Genomic DNA, 19,969 nt, shown 5'->3' with positions numbered 1-19,969 from the left:
TCTTTGTAGTTATGCACTCTTTGTTATCAGAAAGTATAAATGAGTGAATGTCACAGTATATAGCAGATTTAGATCCATATTTGTTATCATGTAATGCAAAGCTTAATGCACTGTACTGGAGGAAGGTTTGAGACTGAATCCAGATGCTCAGCAGATCATGTACCCGTCCTGACTAAATATAGGCTTCAATAAATTCTAATTACAGTATATGCTGGCTTTGATGTAGATGATTTTTTTTTTGTGTCACATGTTGTTTCCATGCTCCCACTGAGTGCTTTTCTGATAAAACTGAAGTGACAGCTGTTGCTGCAACTCCCGTTCACAGCCCGGGATCAGTCTGAGGGCAATGCAATTTGTGCACACTGACGTCTGCATTGAAGTGAAATAATGTGAGATGATTGTCATGGCAATGATGGATTTCCATAAAAGTGGCATTTTTATTTAATAAATAAAATGATGTTTTTTTCCTCTAAAGAGAAACGAGTATGGGCGGATAAGCGACCAAAAAGCAGGAGACACGCACCCGTTATTGGGGCTTAGGCTATTCAGAATGTTTTTCAAAGTCAAAAGAAATCAGATTACTATCTCCAAAGCCATATGCCAACTTTCTAAATAATTGAAAGGAGCCATGTTGTGATCCAGACGATTTCACAGAGGGTGATCCAGCCACATCAAATTACAACAGATGTGAAATTGCACCATATCTGCCACTAAGGCCGCATTGAAACTCTGAATCAGTGTGAGGAAACAACACAAAGAGATGCTTGTCTCTTTGCTGGGAGATCTTTCCTAGTTTTCACGGGGGTAGAGGTGCTTATCACATCTGCAGTGCCGATAAGACGGCCTCTGTGCTCCTGTAGGCTATATAATATTAATCCCTCTCCCACGTCTGCCGATGCACTTAAAGAAAGGTGACAAGCATGACATATCCAGGACCTCCTGATGGCTCGTGCTCTGGAGTGCAGCCGCTAAAAGAGCCCCAAGTACCCTCAAGTGATGTAAATTTGCAGGGGAGTCCAATTTCCATCACAGCGCTGTCACTGCCATGGTCATTAAACTAAATCAACCCGCTGTGTGTCACACAGCTCCCATTTTAAAGTCCCCTCAATAATGGAGTTATACTTGGACTGCAGATTGCAGCACAACAGTGAATGCCTGGCCTGACAGCAGCTGTAAGCATATTCTGCACAATTATTTCATCTTTAGAAATCATGGGCAGACAGCGTACATGAAAGTAAGAGGTGCCATGAAATTATTAATTGCGCATTTCAGACCTAATTTTATCCGAGTTGCAGCAGGGCGATCTATATATACACACACCTAATCTATGAGGATTGTAATTGTAAGTGAAAGTTAAATATGACATGTTATGTGCCTGTTGCTGTCAGCAGTTTCCACGGGTTCCAGTCAAGGAAATGTTGATACAGCAGCACAAGACAAAGAGCTCCGAGTCTAAGCCTGACAAAAGGAGATGAAAACACAACGCCGAGAGAAAAAATACATCACCACAAGCAACAACTCAAAATGGCATTTAAACCAAGGAAAAAACCCACAACGCTCACAACAACAGCAGTTTTGTTATCCTGAGGCCCTTTTTTCTAAAAAACTTGTTTCCTTTTGCCATTCCTCCCCTCTGAAGAGAAATGTACCCCCGTTGAGTAGAAACGACGAATGCGGTTGGAGAGGAGACAGTGGTGCCTTTTTGTTTGTCTCCCCTCTGGAGCCAAGCTTACCCTGGGAGCCCTGCAGGCCAGGGAACAAACAGAGCTTTGTGTGCACTGACCCACTGTGCCCAGCAGCCAGACTGCAAACCTCCACTCCTGTGCTAATAGGAAACCACAGACGAGGCATCCACAGCAGCCAAGGGAGGGGAGCTCTGCCCGATTTTCTCACATCCACCTGTGCTTTCATCATTGCCCATCAAAACAAGCACAGGCAGGCAGGGCGCTATGGTGATCTGGTGAATTTCCAGGTCCACAAAAAAATCAAAAGCTTTTTCCACAAGCCTCCTTTTGGCACCAAACACTCAGCAAAAATACAATAGAGATACCTGAGCTGGTGTTTCATTTTCAAGGCATGGACTCGTTCTAATCAAGCCCCCGTGTGCTCGCAGAAAGAACACGTCGATAGATAGCCTGTTAGAAATGTGCCTGTCGGTGCCCAGGAGGTATTAGAAGTGTGAATAGACGCGTGAAGTCAACCACTCTAGAAAACATGTCCTACATTTGATTGCATGTTTGCCATTACATTCAGACATGAATGGAATAAACCAGAGTGACAGTTCGTTTTGCACCTTAACCACAACACAGAAACGCTTTTAAGGGCAGCTCATTACGCTTTTCTGCAAGAGAGGGCCGGGCTACATTTATGGTAGCTGGCTTCGAGGAAAATGTTTGTCTTTTCTCTCCTTTTTCTCCAGAATGGTCAGTAAGAACATGTCTGGAGGAAAGGGGCCCTTGGTACAAGGCTTAAATGCTTTTTAATCCCATGGTTGAGTGACCACTTACAGCTATGCCCAGCAGTCTGACTCTGCCTGCTGTTTGATGGCCTCTCTGAAGTTTCCTTGCCATTGGCAGGCTTGACTCCCTGTCTCTTTCTCTCTCTCTCTTTCACTCTCTCTCTCTCTCTCCCTCCCTCTCCCTCTTTCACTCTCGCTCTCTACCTCACTCTCGCTCTCTTCCTCTCTGTCCATCTCCTCTCCCCTCTCCCAGTAACCCTCCTATTTAGTATGCAAGACCAAAATGGCCATTAATTAAACACCTGCTGGTTTTGTGGGAGGAATTTTCTACAATTCATTTTCTTTAGATAAATCCTGTAAACAATTCCCTGCTCTCTATACACCTGCTTCTATAAGGTGATACAGTATGTGAGCCCATGTGTAATGAAACATTATGGCAACCCTCCTGGGTGACTCAATTACTCTGGAAGCTCTGCAGGTTTTTTTTCCCTGTGTATTGCACTTGGTTGCATGGTATCCTTGTTTCACTTGAATAATAAAACCTGTGCAGAGGTCTAAATTGGACACAGTTGTGGAATTCACACTGTTGTTTTCACCAGGAAACACTGGACATCCAACTGTTGCGGTTGCAGTGGGTGACCTCACCCCAAGCATAATTGTTTTTTTTTTGTCCTGCTGGTGAAAACTCAGAAAAAGCTGTCTATAAAAAAATATTGCATTTATAAAAAAATGTGTGTGTGTGTGTGTTTAAGGAGAGCTATAGATAGCTCAAAGCAGATTCAAATCAAGACTTCTCATCTGTAAACTGTGAAAAACGAACTCCTCCACAAAGCAATGTCAGGAGGCTTGCGACATGAAAGCAGAAGTTGTCCAAAGAGTCTCAGGAAGTGCCGGAAAAGTTTAGGAAGAAAGAAGTAAATGTGTTTTTAATCCTCAGCGGCACGTGCAACAATAAGAGAGCCTGAGCGCTTAGATATGCCACCCCGGGGGCAGGCTCCATACTTAAGGCTTACAACAGCCTCATTATCTCCCTCAACTCACATCAGATCCTAGCAGCAGTTTGTCACAGGCAGGCTCCGCTCTGCCAGTAGGCATCAGACCAATCCTCCCGCAACACTACTGTACATAATTGCCATATGGACAGCATTTTGAGCCAGACTGAAGACTAAAAAGCCCTCCAGGCAGATTCCCCAGATAACTAAATGAATATTTTATCTCATTTCCATCTAATTTGCACCGTATTATTATACAGAACTGAAATTTTTAATTAATTGATAGAACAGATCAAACATAGGTTTACACTTTGATTTTTCCAGAGCTGTTATTTTGATCATTCGCATTACTTTTTTCCCATGCCAAGCGTTCTAATCTCCCAGAAATCCTGCATCTGCATATAGAAACGTGAGCTCTATATGCAGAAGAAGAAGAAGGGAAAAAAAGGAAAAATGCAGCAAATTAATAACTGTCAGCAGACGTGAAATGCTTGTCTCGGTTGTGTGAGCAGTTCCAGTGAGAAGTCCTTTTACCTGCCACCCCTCTGATTAATTAATTTCACACTGTTTAATTAAATCCACAGTCTGGGGAGTCTGGGCAGCACCGTGGGGAGCCCTATCTGAGCCTCACATGTACACACATTACTAAAGAAAGGTCTCACACACGCGCACCTTCCCTGATGTTGACACTGACGTCACCTCCCCGGATAATAAAAGCCACGATTGTGTCAATGTCACCTGCCTGCTTATGAGCTCTCGCTGTCGGGGACATGATAGCATGGTGGGTTTTGTTTATTATGCGCTCGGCATTTACATTCCGAGAGAGGAGACTGTAGCATTTAACAGCGTTTGACACAAATTACTGTCTGACAAAAAAATCTGACAACAGCCGAGTGCAGCTGCGTTGTGTAGCGTTTGGATCTCCATTTAGTTAATTGCGTCTGTGATATTACACGGGAAAGAAAAATGTCATGAAATTAAGTGTCGTCTCTGTTTAAAGAGTAAGACAACTTCTGGTGTAATGACTTCTCTAAAAGCTATTGGGGTCAAATGAGATTGGGAGTGAACGTGTGGGTTTTAGAGGTGCCCTGCTCCGCTCTGCTCTAAAATGCAATGCACACAAAGTCTGAGACTGAGCGAAGGCAAAGTACACTCGCCTCCAGAGATGTTGTGTTTTGTATCTCTTAGTATTTACGTGAACCGAGACCAGATCAAGAAACGACAATAACAACAACAAAGGACCTTAGAAGAAGAAGGATGGCTGAGATACGATGAGCTTCAAAGGCTGCAAATGCATCTCTGAAGACCAATAGTCCAGAGATGAAGCGTCTCGTACATTTGTCTCGATGGAGGGAAGTGTGAGGATCCAGCAAATATCATAAGAGCACAAAATGCTTAAGCAGGAAAGACATTTGGAACTTGTTACAATATCTTCATGTGTCCACAACAAGAGAAGGAAATAAAAGAAGGACAAATTGGAGGAAACTGCTTGTCTCAAACACATCTGGGACAATGTTCTCTGGATAATGAGACAAACCTGGACCTGTTTTTTTTTTTTTAGGGGGTAGAAATGCACAAAGCTTTGCACACCACACACCACACACCACACACCATGCACTTAAAGCTCCTTCCCACTGTGAAGTCTGGTAGCCTGAGCACCATCAACTACAGAAAGGTGTAAAAAGGAGACAGCTTGTGTTTTTTGGAAACAGCCAAATTAGTGCCTAGACCCCAACCCGACTGAGATGACCCGGAGCTGGAGCTTAGTATTCAGGCGGGAAACGGCAGAAATATTGATACTGAAGTCGTTTTGTGGGGAGAGTTCACGAGGGGTTAAAGACAAGGACCACACACATAACATAGCCTGTGATTTACACCACTGTATCAAGCATATTAAGAGCCTTTAATGTGAAATAAATGAATAAAAATAGAGCTGCATTAACCTTCCTGTGGCATTCTAGTCAAATGTCACCCATTCACAACTTCCCTATCTGAGGAATCCTTCATACGTGGCATTTGAAGACACAGAATGAATTTAAAACAGTTTCTTTAATCTTCATGTGGTTTATTTACATTTGTGATGCTCAGTATCAAAAGTGTCATACAGGAAATGATTTGATGAGGGTAGAAGTAAGGGCAAGATGTGATTTAAGGGAACTCGTCTCTCTACTGAGCGACGACAAGTTTGAATGCAGAACACAAAATTAGGTGAGAGGAAATACAAAAACACAAAAGTAGGAGTAAATTGCTCGTGTTCCACTCGGGCACCAAGAGAACAAATTGAATGAACATGTCTAACCCCGTGTATCCCGTCCAACCTTGATGTCCCAGGCTGTCAAAGCCTTGCAGAAATAGAGACATTTTCTTTTATGTGAGAAAAAGAGGACTGTGTAGTGCAGCCTTCAATTTAACCATGTGGGCTGGAAAGCGCACACATTACTCCCTCTGTTCTCTTGAAACATATTTTTGGCAACTCTAATCACAAACAAACACATTTCCAGCCAGATGCTCAAATTTGCTTTTACTGTACAAGCATGATTGCATGATTATAATCACGATGACACATTTAATGGTACATCATTTACAGCTAAATATACAATTTAGAGGATTTTATATATGTACACACACTCGTATTTAAAAGGATTAGTTAGATTCCGGGTTTCACGCCACGGTGGTTATAAACCTGAACCTGGTTTAAGTCAATCTGGTGTTTATATTTTGAAGCAGGCAGAGATAATTGCTATGTAAAGCCGTTATTAAGTGCTATATAGAGATGCAGCCTCCTGTTTTGATTTGATAATGGCAGCGATACACTTTAGACGGAACTTTAATTAGATTCACAGCGCACAATGGAGTCATGGCCTGATTACGTTTAACCACCTCCACTTCTGTGCGTCAAGCGTCACAAACATCACATCACAACTGGCGCTGACACGAGACGGCAAACGCTGGTATTTGAACAAACCTTGATGTTTGACAAAGAGCTGAAAGTCGCACGCTGTGCTTAGACAAGATAAACTTTTAATAAGCATTCTGACATACAGTATCAAAGAGGGCTTTGCAGACTGATCCAGCATTAGCTGGAGGAACAGCGCCGTGTTTGTGCTTGCCTTGTCCTGTGACAGGAAGACCTATCAGGTGCTCATCTCTTCCCCCTCCCATCCCTCTCTCCTCCTGACCTCATTCTGTCATCTTCGTTTTCTTTCGTTCCTCCTCTCAGGTCTTTCATTAAGTGTCTCCGTGCATTACACATTTAACACTGCATTAAAAATAGGCCACCATCAATCAGTCATTCAGGAGTGGAGACAGGATCTCCTTGTGGCTCCCATAAGATAGCTTTCTCCAGGTTCAATACGGAAAAGACTACAAACACAGCTGTTCATATGTTATTAATATACCATAACCCGTAAAAACCCATGTGATCACTGTGAATTGACATTTGCTAGATTTCCTGCGGTGTAAAAGAATCCACAAAGAGATTCAAAATAATACACTTACAGCCTGTAAAAGCGTGACAAGATTTGCATAAGATGTGTGCCAGTTTAGAATTGCACCCAGAACAGCGATTTGAGACGTGTGATGCATGATCCAGGACAGGTACGAGGTAAAATGTGATGTAAGGGGCTGGGAGTGAGTCAAGGCCCGGAGGGCGAGCAGTCTGAGGGGTTGCTCATGCCAAAGCAGATGTTCAGCTGACGACAACAACAGCAGCGGCGGCGGCGGCGGCAAAGCGAGCGCAGCTGCACGTTCTTTTTGACGAGGTGTTTCCATATCAGTAGGACAGCGACACTTTGATGAGTATTTACATCAAAATCCCTCTGTTTTGTTAACACAGTGAGTTGTTGTCTTGCCTGTGAGCTTTGATGTTGCTCTGTTCCGAGGCCGCTTGCTTCAGCACAGACTGCACCTCGTCGCCCGTAACAGCTGGAAGAGGCAGACAGCGACGACACAGACACGCCTGAAAGACCACACACAAAGACGTTCGGTCAGGGGGACGAAACGTGCAAAAAGGACGCATTAAGAATGTTTAGTTAGTTGAGCGGCGATAATGGCGAAATCCCACAGGAACGCCGCCTCGCCTATACAGTGTCTGTGAGTAATGACCAACAGTAAAAGCTTTATTGTGTTAATACTGAATCGTAAATTTAGCCAGGGGACGATAAAGAGCGGTTTGATTCGCCGCCGCTCTCTTTGCCGAGAGAGATCTTTGGCTTTGGTTTGTGATTTTCGCAGAGAGAGAGATTCTGCTTTGGTTTGGTAAAAAAAACAACAGATTTGTATGAAAGATATCATGAGAATGTGTTTTTCATGCACTTTGATTGTCTGAAGTATGTTTTAACGATGTTATCTTTCAAACAACGAGTACAACAAAGGCTTTTTACTGCTTCCATTGAATGGTGTCTCGAAAATTTCACTCTGATGCAATGATGAACTATATGGTAGACTGTCTGGTCTTGTGCGTGTGTGTGTGTGTGTGTGTGTGTGTGTGTGTGTGTGTGTTTGCGAGTAGTGTCTTGTTTTTCCAGACCATTTTCCCTTATTACCCCCCTCAGGCCATTGCTCACTGCAGCCCGGCTATTTTATAGACAATGACTTCAATATGTCCTTAACGACACCTGATACTTCATCGAGCACGTCTCTCTCCGCGTTTTCACTTTCGATAAATTTCTCCAAAAATGAATATCAGCATTCATATGAAGAACTACTAGTGTCAAACTCAGTTTTCAGCTCAGATTTTTTTGAGACAATCTTCCTGTCAACGATAGGAACAGAGAAGAGCAACACAGACACAAATAACAACAATATTCTGACTGGCTGAAAACATGCATCTATACTTGTACATACATATGTTTTACCATTTTACCAAACAGGCCTGGAAATTTTAACAACTGCAGAAACCCCACAAAGGCAGAATTGCAGCTACTCCTTGCATGTTTTAACTTCTTTTGTGCGATCACACGCCTTTAATTTGAGGTTTCAGGTAATTTGTGCAGCAGCAGCAGCAGCAATTTGTGAGATTACAAGGGAGTGTTGTGTAATGTGAGTTTGGTGCTTTTGGGGATTGGAGCTGAATTTGGCATAATCACAAACAAGCACACAGGAGAGTATCTTACCTTGAAACATCTCTTGAACCTTTTGCTGACTATGTACAAGGCAATAGGGTTGATGCACGAGTTCAGCGATGCCATGTTGATGCCAAAGTAGTCCATAACGAGGAAGACACTAAGAAAAGGGGGGGTGAAAGTTAAATCCCAGGATCGCAATTACACAACATTAAACATTTAGCGCTCTCCCTGTCTTACCTCAGCAGCTGGCACCTATTAGGATCTTTCTGGTCATATATTGTTGCTTTCAAGATTCTACTCAGGTAAAGAGGCAGCCAGCACAGAGCAAACACAATCACCAAGCAGAAGACCGTCTTAGCCACTTCCCGTCTCTAGTTGGAAAGAGGAGAGAGATAATAAACAGAAAACGATGTGAAAAATAGGTCATAATTATTACAATATATGTTTGAAAGTAGTAATAGTAATGGTGAAACCTGCTTGGTGTGGTCACTTAATGTGTTCTCAGTGTGCCTCAGCATTTTCCTGGTCATTAGCGTGTAGAAGACAGCAGTCCAGACCAGTGGCATGCAGAAGTAGAAGCCAAAGAGCCACCAGTCCTTCGCTGATTTATAAAACTGTTGATTAAACATGACAGAAGCCCACAGTTAGTCAGTGTGGGCTCCATGTTCAAAGGTGCCTATGATATAACATTGGGAAATTAAATAATACGGCATCTTAAAAAAGCTTTTGCTTCATATCATTAAAAAAATTACATTACACCTCACATTGGTTATGTTATGCAGATGGCGTGTCTGATATGAAAAGACAATCAAATCAAAACACCATCATCTGTTTGTTTAATCCTGTTAGCTCACCTTCATGAACGGTGTTGTTTGCATGGGATGAAGCAGGCAGATTCTCAAATGCTTCTCTTTATAGTCCATTGTTATCATATCAAAGCCTACAACTTCAGGCACAGCCAGCACCACAGACAGAGCCCATATCAAAGTAATTTCGATCGCTGTCCACATTGAAACTCCGAAGCCTTTGATTTGATTCCAGGTTACAACAGCTCGATATCTACAAAATCAATGAGAAAATTAGACAGCTTGTAGGATTTTTGTCTTAAACTGATTTTCAAATCAAAGAACTTTTCAAGGGCAAATGAGAAATGAATCTTTGAATCTGTGCGATGGAACTTAAGATAGTTGAGCTCAGGACAGTTATGCCCGTTATGTCAAAGTAAAGACTTTCAGGGAGGTGAGATGGTCTCTTACCTGTCCACACTCAGAGCACATAAACTTAACACAGTGATTCCCACAGAGGTTTTCTGTATGAAGGGGACCAGCTTGCACAGCACTAAACCAAAGGGCCAATCTTCTGCCATGAGCTGCACAGAAAACAAGAGCACATTTTCTTAAGAGCAACATTGAAAGCAGCCTCAATCGATTCAAGGTGGAATTATAAGCGTGAAATTCTAGAATGGAGCCAAAGAGCAGAGTAAGAGGATAAGGTGACACATTATTTTCTCACTATAATTGCGTGCCATGCAGCACATAACTCACCCTGTATGCATTGATTGGAATGTCTATCACAAGGTGTGTGAGATCACCCAAAGCAAGGCTGGCAATAAGGATGTTGGGCCGGCTCCTCATGTGTTTGTTTACGTATATTATTCTCAGTAAGGCAGAATTTCCCACTATTCCGACAATGAAGACGAGCAAAGACACCATAGTATTGACGTATTTGAAGGCGTCTCTGATGCCGGTCGGATGGTGGCACATAGGAGGGAGCGACGTCTTGGGCCCCGGATGTATCGAGCCGTTGGATTTGTGGCTCTCCTGTATCAAAAGGCCGGGCGACGCCGTCTCAGAGAGTTCAATTACAGCCGAGGGTGGTGAATGCTGATCGCTGGCTTCTGCACTGATGACAGTATTTCCCTCCAGTAGTAAACAAACAGCGAGAGCCAGAGTCCACATTGTTGATGGTTTCCTCAAAAGGCCCTGAAATGTTTTCATGCCTGGTGCTGAAAAAGAGAAAGGAAATAATTATCCTTCACGGTCTTAGCCTTGAGATCTCTGCAAAAACGTTTAGCTCAGGTGAGTTGTTACGTTAAGCCAGCGATCAAAAGGTATCGATGAAAAGGGGATGTCTACAACAAAAGGAGTACAGTGTGATACACGGATTTATGCAGCTTACCCTCAGATGCACGCGTGTTCAAACGCGGCATCAAATGAGTCGATGTAATCCCCGCAAAACAGGCGGCGAGTTGAACGCAGGAGAACTGCTCTTTGTTACTGCGCCTGCTACAAATGTTATAACCAGCCCAGGAAATATCAGAGCTTTATAGGCTGAGGGTTTGATGTCAACATTAGTCATCAGCCTGTCAGTAGTGGCTGTAATTACTTTCCATGATGTGTCAAGCCGAGTGAGAGGACGGGCGCTGAAGTATCATGTCTGTTTGCAGTGTTAGGTCATTTTATTATACGGTAAATGTGCTTCATCATAGATACAAACCAGCTTGTTCCACATTGCAGCGGCGGTTAAAACTCTGAGTAGATGTCGTAAATTATAAACAGTGATGAGGTGATGTTTAATTCAAGGTATTCAAGTGGCTGCACCCTGCCTTTAATATAACCGTGCCTCTATGTTAGGAGATTTTATTCCATCTTCGCACGTTATTTCTAATTTAAAATACATCAAAAAGGCTTCATCACTGTCCGTAATGTCCTGCAGAACCTGTTCCATCCCTTAATAGGAGAATATCTCAGTATAATATCTGGCTCCCTCGTTTTAATAACTCATGGCCACGCGTTCTTTTGATTAACTCTCCCCCTTTTCCATACATTGTGTGCTGCTTTGAGAAAATGTAATTCCCTGGAAACATCGGTGAGAAAGTACCATTAGACAAACTAGTGTGGCGTCACTCTGTTGCAGCCTGGTTGCAGGTGCCCCAATTGGAAAATCTGCTCAGGGCACCAAAAATGCGTGGGCAAGACCTGTTCAAGCCACAGGGCGCCCATCGTAAATATTAAAGGTAATTTTAAAACAAATAATAAGAGTTTAGGCTCTCGACTCTGTCTGTTCTGGGTATGCGGGGGTCTGATGTACAACTACTCTGGATACAAATGTCAGCGCTGCAATATTCCGTGAGCGTGTCCCTGCGGAGAGTTTGTTTCAGTTGTCAAATCACGTTTTTTTAAAATCCAGCTTCTGTCATACAAAAGAGATGCTGCCTCTGCATCTCCAGAGAGCCCCTGAAAGAAGGTGCCTCTTCCCTCGACAGCCCCGTGTGACAACCTCCACAGCCTGGAGGAGAAGCAGACATGTGACGACCAGAGAGATGCCGCTGTTGAAATCGTACCCGACAACCAACTCAGCTCTGTCTTTGAAAGCAAGAGATTTGTGCTCCGCCAGCAAGAAATGACCTTGGGAAGACGACGACAAGGACCTATTAAGAAAGTTAGTTGAGTTGAGGTGAAAAGGAACAGAATGAAGGGATGTAATAACTGTTAAAAGAGTGTACTGGCGGTCGTTCTTTGTTTTCATTCAGGCCGCAAAAGAGAAGAGGAGCAGTTCATTTAATCTAATTGAGACACAACGTTTTGATTTGTGATTTTTAGTTCCTGAGATTTACTCGCATGAAAAGTCTCTTCGATTTTACACCTCACCATTCCAAAACACAAAAAATGTCTTCTTTTCAGACCATTCTTTGGCTGATTTACCTGTGTTATTTGTCGCATCATCCAATTTCCATTAGACCTCGGGCCATAAACTGCCACAGACATTCTCCTGTAAAATTATGGCCTCACTATTATAAGGTTTCTGTCTGAGCCCTGACCTGTTTGGAGCTACGGGGATTTAAAGCTTTGCCACTCGGGCTAGCTGGCCTCCTGACTTTTTTGAAAAATTAAACTCATAAATTTGAAAAACCCAAAAAATAACCCCAGAAGAACTCAAAGCATCCTATCTTCAAGTTCATGGGCTTGACTAATGTTCTACCAAAATGAGATAGAGCCTTAAAAGGCTGAGATCCAAGGTCATGAAATGTTTGGAAATGATCATCACCTCAATCATGGAATTTTGCAAAGATACTCTGCTTATTTGTCCATAAGGCACACATTGAATGGCACACATCACGAGTCCTCTTGTTAATGAAATGCGGCAGATTTCTTCCAATAAATCTTGGCATAAGAACAGCAAAGCAGCCTCAAACCAGGACACTGCCTCCACCGCATGCCTCACTGTTAGGATAAGGGCTTGGTTTCGAGTTCACAGGCCTTTTCTTGCAAACGTCACGGGAGCCCGGGGCTACTAACCACAGTCCCTTATCGTAAAGGAAATAAAACCCTCCATGAGTCACCACGTGAACAATAAGACCTTCAGATGAATAAAGATCTTCTGGCACTGCATTAATCGACTCCTTTGTCTGGGCTGTCTCTGTCTTCTGGGTAGTTTGTTCTCACCGGAGTTCACTGAGGTATGCACGTTGGACAGAAGACTCATTACTTTGGTGAGGGCTCAGATCTAGACAGACTGATGGTGGGTGGAGCGGATTCTCTCTTTCAGCTATCAGAGTAAGCTATGTCAGACAGTCTGGGTCCAGAGGGGTCACCAGCTCCCACCTCCACTCCCTTTTTTACAACTGAAACATCTGTCAAATTCTTAATTATTTCTCTCTAGTGCAGTTCAAAAGGAAATTGAAGACCCCCAGTCTTTGCGGGGGAAACGTACTTTCTCCCTGATATTTCAGAGGAAGCTTCCTTAGGCACATTTCCCTTTGCAGTCACATGCAGAGGTGGTTAAGACGACACTGACAGCAAATTCAAGTCTTTGATTTCTCTCTGTCTCTCCAGGAGATAACATCAGAGGAGGGGTTTGGTCGAAACTCTCGTTGCAAAGGTACCATTGACTTGGAACAATATCTCTCTATTGCCTGTTGCCTCTGGAAGCGACGGCGACAGCGTTTTTCATTTTCTCACAGTAATAGCAGGATGCCGAGGCTATAATATCAGAGGTGGAGAGGTGATTGTTAATCTGTTTTTGCAGCGCCGTAGGTTCCAGACGTTGGTTACAATTGGGACACATGCTGCCGGCACCTCTGTAAGCGCCTCTGTAAGCCCCTCGCACAGAGCCGACAGCAGGAAGGAACAGACTTTGAGGTGGCGAGGGAGGTTTGGTTAATTCTGCTGATAAAATTAAAATAAATTCATTTACAAATAACGACTGCTCGGATAACCTTTACAGAATGTCAGAGTCATCTTCATTTGTGATAACAGTGGGAAGGTATTCAGAGGAGAAGAGCCGTCGAGGTGCTATAGAAACTTTGTAACGCTGAAATGTCCTCTTTTATTCTGCTCTTTTGTTGTGAACGAACTAAAGGAAAAAATAGAAGCTCTCTTATTCAGGAAGGGGATGAGAAATGTCACGAAAAACAGTCACAAAGATTGATGTGAACCCTCATGCGCCCTTCATGAGTGAGGAGGAGAGGCAAGCTACAAAAGAGAGAGCAGAGGAGAGGTGAGTAGATAACAGACGCACCCTGTCCACCCTGACAACAGCTATTAAAAATGACCTGAAGTGATTTTTATATCGAGAAAGCGCCATGTGTTAGAGACTAGATACAGCGCCAGGGACTGCTTTGTACTGTATTCCATTTAGTTCACTGTGAATTGAAGTTCCGTTGCATAGATGAGCTCGATTAATTATCTCACAGTACAAAGAAATGTCAGGTAGCATTCCCGTAGTCTAAAGCAAGTTTGAGTGTTATTTGTCCTTTAAATTGACTCATTGTACTTAGAAGCATAAATAGAAATCAAACCAAAATGGCTCATCTTCACACACACACACACACAGACATACACAGTGAATATTTCCATATCAGTGATGCTCCTTACTTCCCTCCATTGAATAGATGAGTGGTTATTAGGGTGCATTCACCAAAGCTCTACAAGCCAAAATTTTGTCTTGTTCTAATTACATATTTCCTGAATTGATCCAAGTCGTCTGTAGGGAAATCCCTCCTCTGCGTTTCACACATCCTAACTACTTTAACTACATAGTATTTGACCTAATTGCATAATTTGACAAGCAGGAGGCAGGAGTTTAAAAAGAAAAAACATGAATCTGGATCAAAATGAATGAATTTCTGACAAAAAGTTGGGAGAAAAATTCAAGACGAGACTTTTCTAAATCAAGAGGCGAACGTGTCTCAGCAGGTTGAGCACTTTCTGGGTCATCTTGATAGCAAACGGAACAAGTTACTGGCATGTTTATGATAAATGCGTCTCTCATTGTTTGCGTAACCTTCAATCTATTGCATGACTCAAGTGTTTTCAGCCACAGTTAAAGGAAAACAATGTAGATGTTTTCTTGGCAACAACACAGATGGTGGAGTGTTAACTTGCTTTGCATCCAAATAGGACAGGGAATGTCTTTCATCCCTTTAATCAACACACCTAGTAAAGAGAGACTAGACTAGGTCACCAGTACTTAATGAGAGGCTACACTTTTCTTCCCTCTGATAAAAGGTTGGCACTGCATTAATGATCCTTAATAGATAATGTCACCCTTCTGGGAATGCAGTCATTATAAAATCCTTGCAGAAGCTGATGACTTCACAAGGACACCGGGCCCGGCATTAAAGACATTCTCACAAATAAAGGCCGGCCTACATGTTTCCATCCCAAAGGAACGCTGGGGTAATTGTTACTTGAGGATAACAGTTATTATCCCTAATAAAGCAAACCAAGTACTTACTGAATAAGGCTTTAATTCAATGAGTCATTTAGGAATCCTATGTTAATGTCATCAAATTTGTCACTAAGGTACCGGAGACCTTATTTTCAATCCTCTCACTCTTGCCCCTGAGTGCAGATAAATGCGGTCTATCTTGTGCATGCAGCAGGAGTGTGTCTGGGGGAATCATGGGGCACTTTCCAATTCTTGCCTTTATTTCACACCAGAGGGGCATGTAAGCTGTCTCATGTCCAGAGTGGTCAGACCAAAATGACCCTCCGGCATCACTCTAGTGCGACCTCGAGACAAAATGAGCTCTAAAACCCAGGCACAGAAAAAAAGGGAATCCATTTCATTTTCACCACTTTAACCACAAGTAGAGTGTGCTCACCAACTGGCAGGCGGCAATAGAACAGTCGCCTTTGCCCAGCGTGGTGAGATGGGACAGCAGGTAATGGCTAAACGCACCAACCAAATGAATTCATTCAAAGATGGGACCGTTTTTTTTCTTCTTCTACTTCTTTCAATCCCAGCCCATTTGTCCGGAGAGAGATGAGAGGCTGGAGGCAAGACGTTTTCGAGCGATATCTCTGACCGGCCCCGGCGCAGAGATTTACTGTCTGCCTTGCCGGATGGAGACCTTCATGTCTTTACCACTCTGCAAATCCACAGCACCTTAAGCCTCGTCACGGCTATACTGCCCAGATACAGCCGCGAGGGAGGGAGGCAGGCAGAGGAGGGACAAAGGAGTCACCCCGAGAGACGGAGGCACAGGGAAATTAACGCAGAATAAAAGGGCCATTTGTTTTGGTCTGTATTGAGGCGTTTGCTTGGATTTTAGGGAAGGAGACAGAGAAATTGCAACCTTCCCCTGGGTTTGAGTTTAGATAAAGCTTTGTGGCAGAAGGGGTCAATTAGTGCAAGAATGCAGACATTTCAATTAGCAGCAAAATAGTATGTCATCAAGTTAGCTTTTACTTAGTTTCTGATGCTGTAGATAATTTGTAATTTAAAGCTCCATTAAGCAATACTAAATGAAATTACTACCTGTGATGTGAAAAGATTAAAGCTCTACTTCAGGATGTTTTGGTTGCCTGCACGTAGACTTCATGCCTGAGCTTAACTACGGAGTCGAGAGCACCGTTTAGTGGAGGCTGTGCTGCTCCGGCGTATGGCAGCTCTCAATTGCTGAAACTTTGCAGGCACACGCTTTAGTAGATGTGAGAAATTTTCAATGCCATTTTCAATAAATTGGCTCTAGAGCCAAAGACTCAAAGCTTTCTCCCACATAATGAAAGAGAGATGCATAAGACATGAGAAAAGTCCCAGATATACAAACTCATCTGCATTATGTGGTACACCCACACAACCCACACAACCACACACACACACACGCCGTTAGACACATAGTGTATAGCACGTATAGACGTCTTTAGTCAGAGTCTATTGTAGTTTCAAAACAAGATCTGCACATTTAAGAAGTGTGCAGGTCAGGGGCATCTTCCTTTACGTCTCACTTGCATCGGCAACATGACGCACAGAGGTTAAGAATCTATTCTTCCTCTGTTGCAGTCTTTTGAAATGATTTATTGAGATTCATTTTATCTTGTTACTGTATATGCTACTGCAGCATTAATGCCAATTACTTCAGTGTTATTCTTAGAACTTTAAATAATTGAGGTAAATGTTGCTACTGAATATGTGTGATTCACTCCAAGTCTAAAACTCTGTCTTGATTTTCAGTGGTTGCTATGGCACCACCACCAAGGAAACATGCTGTTTTTGTGCACACCTGTGTCTTGTGATGAGTCAAGGAGCCAAGTATACAGATGTCAAATGTGGACATGACTCACCAGCCACAAAGAATCACCAACAACCGCCGTACACTGCAAGCTGTGGACATCAAGACATATGTGGAAATAATAAAAATAGAGAATAATGATTCATTCACACACTGCAGGTCACAAAATGGACTTGGAGGCAACATTTGTAAAGTTTTTTTGGTGGTGAATGCATCATGATCTAGTATTTACACATTATACAAACAATAACACAAACAGCTGCATTCTACTGACACAAACTAGAACTGCAACTTTAAAGTCTGCGGTTAAGGAATACTCAAATTAACACTTCCTGGTAGAAATGATGAACATTACGATCTACAAAGGAAGTTATTGAACTTCATCACCTCACCGCCTGCATGTGTTTTGTGAAATATGTGGAAAATAGTGAAGTGGAAGACGTGTGAATATGTGAAGCAGGTCTGATGGCAGAGTTATTGCCAGACTGCATGGCTGTGGAACACAGGGTGAGAAGAGGCACGACGAGTTAAAGTACAGTTAAAGTAGAGTTTCATGCTAATTATGCATCTCTGACCTTGGTTGGCGAAGGGCTGCGGATGCCTGAGATAATCAAGGCCCATCCTTGAGTATTTCTGAATTTTCAGACTGTAATTACCCAAATCGACGTACATCAAAACCTGCCTGCCATGACCCGGGGCTGACGTCTCGGCACAGGAGTGTGTGTGTGTGTGTGTGTGTGTGTGAGTGTTTGTGTGTGTGTGTGTGTGTGTGTGTGAACGCGTGTGTGTGTGAGGGTGGGGTAAATGCCCTGCAGATGGTTTACAATCACAAATTCACAATGAGGTCATCTCACTTGTAAAATTGCCTTTCTCTTTCAGCAAACATTACATCCGTGAGACGTCCTTGACAAAGTAAACGCTCTGATTGGACCCTCATATTAATGAAGTCTTTCTCTTAACGCCACTAACACATTCCTCCACTAATTTGACACTGCAGACAGCCTCTCTACGAATTCCAGATAGATACAATTAGCATATTTACAGCCTATTTTATGTTTTGCATGAATTGTCCATAGCCTCACCATGGCTGTGCTCGTTTCAGAGTTTCATAGTTCTGACTTATTCATGAACCACAAGTTGAAGACCTCAAAGAATGCGATGAATTATAAAGCGTCTTTGTATTTTCTCCTTTGAGCGCTCCTAAAATATTAAGTCTGACTTGAAGATGTATCCCTAGCTGGTGAAACTGTTGGATTCACTCGGCGAGGGAACTCCCCAAACTCCCCCAGCGCATTGAGGAGAAACTGAGGAGTCTTCAGCTAAATTACCCTTTAAAAAATAAACACGAATCCGACGCAATGCAAAATGTAATTAGCCTGCGTGTGTTAGTTAAATCTGCTTTCAAACCAAATGCTCTGCGGATGCTTGTTGATGATGTCAGGCTGCAACATGGCTTACTACATTAACAGGAAGATTTCTACATCTGCCAAAGAGGCTCTTTTCCCACCTGCGTCTGTTGCTTTGTTTGTTTGTGTTTGGCAGGGTTTAAAAAAAGAAAGAAGAAGCTATGAACCAATTTTGATGAAACTCTGTGTAAGGGAGGGGCAATCTCTCTCTCTTTTTCAGCTTTTTTTTCCTGCAGCGAGGAGATTTTAACAGAAGGGCTCAGTTATATGGGAAAGCAACCATAGCCTGGTAAGGTCAAAGGTCAGGGTCAGCTACGTCTATCTTTGATTTCAACGATTAAACTGTTTGCAAATGAATGCTGATGAAACTCCTGCTGCGATTTACGACACAGCTCAGAGATTTGGACCTTCAGGGGGAGGAACTCTGTAGTGAATTTTGTGTATATTAATCACCGACTCGACCGGTGAAGGAAACCAGACGAGTCAGGTGAGGCAGGTGTGCTTTACTCATCTCGCCCTCTTTGTTCTTTCCTGTCATCGGTGCGGTTTACAGCATTATGCAACCTTGCCTCTTTAATCGACTCTCGAGCGATGTTTGGACTGCAAAGAAGGGAACGCCGAGGCTACTCTTATATGATGAAATGACCTGTCATATTTCTCAAACAAGTCGTCGAGACCTTTGCTATTACCATCCCGCAGTTCCCCATCACTGACCTTAGATGAGAGCATAGAAGCCTGTAGCATCCTCTCATCTCTGTTTGGAACTCAGTGCTCTAACATTTAGCAGAGTCTGGGCATGTGGGATGTGGAAAATAATCCTTCCCTTGTTGTTCCTTTCACATTCCTCCTCCTCCTCCTCCTCCTCTGCTGTTCTTATCCGTTGCACGTTCAGCCGATTGCTCGTTCATTCTAGAAGTCAAACATCACAGTGTTGAGACCTGGGGCCATGTTACCTGTTTTGTATTTATTTGGGTTTAATAGTTATTCATGCAGTCATCTAATTGACACCTCCACTCGTTTGTTGCCCTCAAACATTTTAAGTTGAATTTTAATTAATGATGAAACTGGAGAGAGATAAATGCCAACCTTGCTCGTCTATCAGGGTGAAGCTGCGCCGTCTGCATCAACGCGGGGCGCTAAAGGAGCTTTGCAGCGCGATGGACAATAAGCATCGTGTTCCCGCTCCTGCCCTTCTGTCCCGACCTCACCGTCTGCATTCAATGCCAGGAGCACATATAGTTCACTTCCTTATGGACAGAGCTGTGCATGATTTAGTGTAAGGACAGAGTTCAAAGTTAGTGTGTCTGCTAGTGCAAAATTAATTGGATAATAACAGAAATGTGGCACGTAAGAAGAAGAGCCAATTTGTCGGCCATACTATTGATTTCTCGGTGTACTGTAACATTTTCTTGCGGTCACAGCTGAATCAAGACAAAAGGACAATGCTGCCACAGCCTGACATGGATCAGAGGTGCAGGATCTGCAGCAGGAGAGTGCAGAGATCAATGCCCTGCTCCAGAACATTGAGT

The 19,969-nt window shown here is 43.1% G+C and overlaps 1 protein-coding gene across 2 annotated transcripts; it reads right to left on the bottom strand.

Moving 5' to 3' along the window:
* Positions 1 to 5,454: 5,454 nt before the first annotated feature.
* On the bottom strand, positions 5,455 to 19,914 carry ednrbb (endothelin receptor type Bb). Of its 2 annotated transcripts, none has more exons than XM_076170039.1 (10): positions 19,819 to 19,914; positions 19,527 to 19,700; positions 19,155 to 19,349; positions 10,061 to 17,126; positions 9,773 to 9,885; positions 9,371 to 9,575; positions 8,990 to 9,130; positions 8,754 to 8,887; positions 8,565 to 8,673; positions 5,455 to 7,408 (listed from the first exon to the last, which is right to left on the bottom strand). In XM_076170039.1, exons 4-10 carry the CDS (start codon positions 10,511 to 10,513, stop codon positions 7,277 to 7,279), a joined length of 1,287 nt encoding a protein of 428 aa, XP_076026154.1. In that variant the 5' UTR covers positions 10,514 to 17,126; positions 19,155 to 19,349; positions 19,527 to 19,700; positions 19,819 to 19,914; the 3' UTR covers positions 5,455 to 7,276. The 2 variants fall into 2 exon arrangements, with proteins under 2 accessions (XP_076026154.1, XP_076026155.1); XM_076170040.1 differs by having other exon boundaries at positions 10,061 to 10,521.
* Between the last annotated feature and the right edge of the window lie 55 nt (positions 19,915 to 19,969).

Source organism: Genypterus blacodes, unplaced genomic scaffold, assembly GCF_046128005.1.
Source record: "Genypterus blacodes isolate CSIRO-AG114 ecotype Tasmania unplaced genomic scaffold, CSIRO-AGI_Gbla_v1 ptg000214l_1, whole genome shotgun sequence".
Taxonomy (NCBI): Eukaryota; Metazoa; Chordata; class Actinopteri; order Ophidiiformes; family Ophidiidae; genus Genypterus; species Genypterus blacodes.
Note: the sequence above shows the minus strand (reverse complement) of the source record. Positions and strands in the feature narration are given on the sequence as shown.

Coding starts and splice junctions, on each gene's coding strand:
- ednrbb (XM_076170039.1), bottom strand. CDS start 10,513: ATGAAAACATTTCAGGGCCTTTTGAGGAAACCATCAACAATGTGGACT. Junction 9,576..9,772: donor TGTGCTCTGAGTGTGGACAG/GTAAGAGACCAT, acceptor TTGATTTTGTAG/ATATCGAGCTGTTGTAACCT. Junction 8,888..8,989: donor TAAGTGACCACACCAAGCAG/GTTTCACCATTA, acceptor CTTTCCAACTAG/AGACGGGAAGTGGCTAAGAC.